At 41.1% G+C, this 5,549-nt stretch overlaps 1 protein-coding gene across 1 annotated transcript; it reads right to left on the bottom strand.

Annotated features, from left to right (window-relative positions):
• Positions 1 to 1,463: 1,463 nt before the first annotated feature.
• LOC121388727 (histone-lysine N-methyltransferase 2D-like) lies at positions 1,464 to 4,329 on the bottom strand. Its single transcript, XM_041520207.1, has 2 exons — positions 3,286 to 4,329; positions 1,464 to 1,682 (listed from the first exon to the last, which is right to left on the bottom strand). Exons 1-2 carry the CDS (start codon positions 4,327 to 4,329, stop codon positions 1,464 to 1,466), a joined length of 1,263 nt encoding a protein of 420 aa, XP_041376141.1.
• Positions 4,330 to 5,549: the final 1,220 nt, after the last annotated feature.

Below are 5,549 nucleotides of genomic sequence, written 5' to 3'. Positions count from 1 at the left end.
GGTGTGGGATTTGCCATGAAATTTTGACAGTGGCCAGCTGTTGGCATACGCGTTACATGTAAGGGGGTGTTACCAATTACGTAACGCTCTAGGGGTAGAGGAAGAGGGTACTGTATCCGATTTACGTAACATTTTTCAAGACTAACATTTTTCAAGACTATATGTTATTTTTATTCATTACTTAGACCTAAAAAGGTGTTTTTTGGAAATGCGCGGTCAGTCTAGGATCGATCCCCATCGGCGGGTAAATAAAAGACCATGGTGTGTGATATCCTGTCTGTGGGATGGTACATATAAACGATCCCTTGCTAAAAAAAAAAAATGTAGCGGGTTTCCAAGGCGCGTGTGCAGGGACTTCAGCGGGGTTGGGGTTATAGACTCTGTTGAGCGAAGTTTATATGGGGCCATGCTCCCCCAGAAAATACATTTCATTTTTTTTTAAGCTTGGGCAAGTAAGGGTTTCGACCTCCAATACCCTCCCCCTGCACATGGGATGGGGAGGCACTCTCAGTGTAAAATTACCAAATGTTAGACATCCAACAGCAGATGGAAGGAAGGATAGGATATGTTTTATTTAATTGACCCACTCTGTCACATTTGGCTACGCTTGTATGGGGTAGGATGATTATATCAAATCAATATGCTTTAACTTTGATGTCGTTAACTTTACCCTTTCCAAACGAAAGAATATTTATTTGAATTTGTCGATTTTAACACGTAAAATTAAGAAGTGAAAACGTTCATTGTCTACTTTAGAAAAATATATACATGATTAATGTGTTACTAGTATACAAACTAAACTTCGAAAGTTCTACTAACACTTTATAAAATATCAATTCTGAAATAGGAAGGTACGACTGTCGATAATACGTTGTCAAGATCAAACCGGTTTTAACGAAAGACTCTAGTACCGTATCCTCAACCGAACGTTCTTCGTACAGCGCAAGATTTTAATTTTTTGAGACGAACCCTACAATTTGAAATCGGCAAACGCACGTGTTAACTGAAACTGACAACAGGCTGTCGTTTGTGCTTTGCCGAGCTATGGCGGCACAGGTGACGAATCAAGCGTATACTTTTGACGATCTCCGTTCATTGCGAACACACGAGTTTTTTAAAAGTGCATTTGAGCTTGTATTTCATATTTGTACATGATGTCATAATATGGTAACCAGAGACTGTAACTATAATAGCTATTTACAGTTGTTTTTGTTATTGTGTGTACATACGAAAACAAACTCCAACTCCAACACATGTAATTCTTTACCATCAAATGAAATGAAGGCACAATTACAGTTAACATTTACCCCACACAATCGATTATGGCTTGTTATAATCAATCATGATCAAACCGATCAATTTCCGATTATAATAGATCATCACATCGGTAGAGCCATTTCGATCAATTTTCGATTATAATCGATCATTGGAATATCACTAGTTGCTTCTTGGCACTGTGCCTTTCAGTCAGTCTCACGGAGTTGGACGAGCAGAGTGGCAGAGTCCTGTCTCGTTATAAGACCGGTCGTAGGTAGCCCGGATTTTGTACGGGGGGTAAGGGGTGGAATAACAGATGAACAGGGGGGATGGGGAGGCACTCTCAGTGTAATATGAACAAAGTTGTGGGGGAAGGAGGAGGGGTGATTGTAGAAGCCATTGTCTCCCATGCTGTCTATCTCTGGCTACATCGGTGTAAGTAGAAGTATATCAAATAACAATAGCAACAAAGTTGTATTCATTAATTCATTCATTCATTCATTCATTCATTTATACTTATGCTTATATCCAATTAAGGTTCAAGCACGCAGCCCTGGGCACACACTTCAGCTATCTGGACTGTCTGTCCAGGACAGTGAGTTAGTGATTAGAGACAGAGAGAGCAGTTGGTGTAGTGGTCTTACACCTACCCATTGAGTCGTTAAACTCGCTCTGGGTGGGAGCCGGTAGCAGGATGCGAACCCAGTATCTATCAGCCTTGTGTCCGATGACTTAACCACTATACCACTGAAACCGCTTCACAAAGTTGGAATTACATTGAACCAAGGAAAATATTATTTGTGAGGGACGTGTACATAGGCCCATACCAAAACAATATTAACGAATTCACAATAAACAAACACTTGGAAATGTTAATTTAGTTATATATTTTTAAAACATTGATTCAACGTGAAATAGCAACTTGTGGAATACCTAATTCAATCGAAATATTTAAAAAAAAAAGAGTAAAGAACATGAGTTATGACGTCGTTTATGTACTTATGACACCACAATTAGCGTTTGTAGAAATCGGCTTGCACCGTGCAAAACCAAGCTACTTCAGTCCAGTGGTCAAGGGAATGTTGGTCTATCCCGCGGCACTAACTAATGATCGTCGGTAGCAGGGTGTCTAGTGTGTGATATCGAAGTAGGCCCACAAGACGGATAAGGTGATAACAGATGGACAGGGCGGATGTGCACCTGTTATGATCAAATAGTCTCCCACTCCATTGCGATTTTAGTACTGATCCCAAGATAAGATCTAGACCAGAACAGAACGATATCTTTGCCAAGACACGAAGAGTAAGTAAAAATATACCTATATTTCTTAACGTTTAAAGCCGCACACCCTAGTTCCATCCAGCGAAAATAAATTATAATTTGATTAATCTACAAACCTGTAACACACTTAGATCACGTTTTTATCAAATGGAGTGAAAAAGCAGGTTTTATATCGATAAATGCCATGGGAATCCCCAAGACCCAATTGCTTGAAATAATTTTGAAAGTTAGTATTCTGATGTCACCGGTAGATGTCGCTCGAAGCACAAGAATGCCTACGTCACGACAAATTTCACAGACTTTGGGTGCGTTTCTTTCACCTCTCCTGGACATGTTCCAACTGTTCTGTCCTGGTTGTATCCCAGAACTTAGCAAAATTATTGGTTTTAAGGGTTTGTAACGTTTTGTATTGAGACAGTTACTTGTCTGAACTTTATTGTTACTGAAAATGTTCACGAACTGTGAAGAAAAATTTCACAAATGAACAACAACAAATCGGATGTTGATTGCGCGAACCGTGCACGAGAAAACAAACCGAACCAAAATGTCACGTGATATACCAAGTCTGTGACATTGAAATGGAAATATCCCCTCTAAAAATAGATTAGACCTTGTCTGCTCAACGGTTTTTTCTCAGACGTGCGTGCGATTTATGAAATACGAAAAATGCATTTTGTGGTATTACAAAAACCAGGATTACCAAAAAACACTTCAGGTGAATGGAAATGTAAATTCTAAATAATAAACGCAGTAATCGGGAGACACTCGGACATCAGGCGACAAGCAGGAATCAGGAGACACTCGGACATCAGGCGACAAGCAGAAATCAGGAGACACTAGGACATCAGGCGACAAGCAAGAATCAGGAGACACTCGGACATCAGGCGACAAGCAGGAATCAGGCGACACGCAGTAATCAGGAGACACTCGGACATCAGGCGACAAGCAGAAATCAGGAGACACTCGGACATCAGGAGACAAGTAGGAATCTGGAGACACTCGGACATCAGGCCACAAGCAGGAATCAGGCGACACGCAGTAATCAGAAGACACTCGGACATCAGGCGACAAGCAGAAATCAGGAGACACTCGGACATCAGGCGACAAGCAGGAATCAGGAGACAAGCAGGAATCAGGAGACACTCGGACATCAGGCGACAAGCAGGAATCGGGCGACAAGCAGGAATCAGGAGACACTCGGACATCAGGCGACAAGCAGGAATCGGGCGACAAGCAGGAATCAGGAAACACTCGGACATCAGGCGACAAGCAGGAATCGGGAGACAAGCAGGAATCAGGAGACACTCGGACATTAGGCGACAAGCAGGAATCAGGAGACACTCGGACATCAGGCGACAAGCAGGAATCGGGAGACAAGCAGGAATCAGGAGACACTCGGACATCAGGCGACAAGCAGGACTCAGGAGACACTCGGATATCAGGCGACAAGCAGGAATCAGGCGACACGCAGTAATCAGGAGACAAGCAGGAATCAGGTGATACGCAGTAATCAGGAGACACTCGGAAATCAGGCGACACGCAGTAATCACGAGACACTCGGACATCAGGCGACAAGCAGGAATCAGGAGACACGCAGTAATCAGGAGACACTCGGACATCAGGCGACAAGCAAGAATCAGGCGACACGCAGTAATCAGGAGATACTCGGACATCAGGCGACACGCAGTAATCAGGAGACACTCGGACATCAGGCGACAAGCAGGAATCGGGCGACACGCTGGAAAGTAGCGATATATAGGAATTTGACGACACGCAAGAATTGGGCGACATACAGAAATGAGGCGACACGCAAGAATCAGGCTGTCTGACTAATTAACTAATTTATTTATTGTTCGTTCGTTCGTTCGCCTGTTTTGTTTGTTTAATTATTTTCAGTTTGTAATAAACAATGAGATTCTAATATAAACATCACAAAACCTATTTTAGTTTTTACAAAGTACAAAAGGAAAACACCACAAATGTTTGCTTAGTTTTATTCTTTTTCTGGGCACACACCTCAGCTATCTGGGCTGCCTGTCCAAGACAGGAAGTTAGTTGTTAATGGTTAGTGGTTAGTGAGAGAGAAGAGGGTGGTCTTACACCCACCCATTTAGTCGTTGAAACTCGCTCTGGGTGGGAGCCGGTAACAGGTTGCGAACCCTGTACCTGCCTGCTTTATGTTCGATGGCATAACCACGACACCACCCAGACCGGTAAAAATAAATATTTGAATGTGAAGGTTTGTTCAAGGAAACTAAGTACGATAACCTTGTCGTCTGGCATGAAATGCATTTTGAGATTATACAAACACCAGGACAACCTGAAATACATTAGTTTTACCAAAACTGATAACTGACACAAGAAGTTGTAAGTTGTGATTTAACTGTAAAACGACATTAATAGCCAAAATTGAGGACAGTACAACTAATTGTGTGAGCTCTTTTAAACTGTATTAAACTTGTGCGGACAGAGTTATTTGCCCTTAAATTCCAATGCGTACGTTGCAATGTCCTGAGTTTTTTCACCAAATTATTCCCTTAGCTACAAATATTAATACGACAGACCTCATAACATATCGTATGTATATATTTGAGGAGAAAACAAATGCATACATGAAAGTGACAGAACCTAGTTTTTAAACACTACGAAATACGAGTATTGTTCGCTATCAAAGCCGCTTTTAAAGTTTAAATTAGAAGTACTTAAATTTTATTATTTAGAATATTAATTGTCGAACACCTGAAGTGGTTCTGGTCAACCAGGTTTTGTTAATACCCCCAAATGCATTTCTTATAATTGTTAAAACGCACGTTCTTCCGAAAAATGAAGTTTTATTGAGACAAACTCTAGTTATTTTTGGACGGTATTTCCCTATTTAAACATCACAGATGTATGCTTCTCTCAGTTACAACTTTATCCATATGTATTGCAGGTTTGTAGATTAACTAAATTTAGTATTCTTTTTTTACGGGCTGAAAATAGGATCTGCGCCTTTAAAAAACAATGTCTAA

This window comes from Gigantopelta aegis, chromosome 2, assembly GCF_016097555.1.
Source record: "Gigantopelta aegis isolate Gae_Host chromosome 2, Gae_host_genome, whole genome shotgun sequence".
Classification (NCBI taxonomy): domain Eukaryota; kingdom Metazoa; phylum Mollusca; class Gastropoda; order Neomphalida; family Peltospiridae; genus Gigantopelta; species Gigantopelta aegis.
This window is presented reverse-complemented; position numbering and strand designations above follow the sequence as displayed.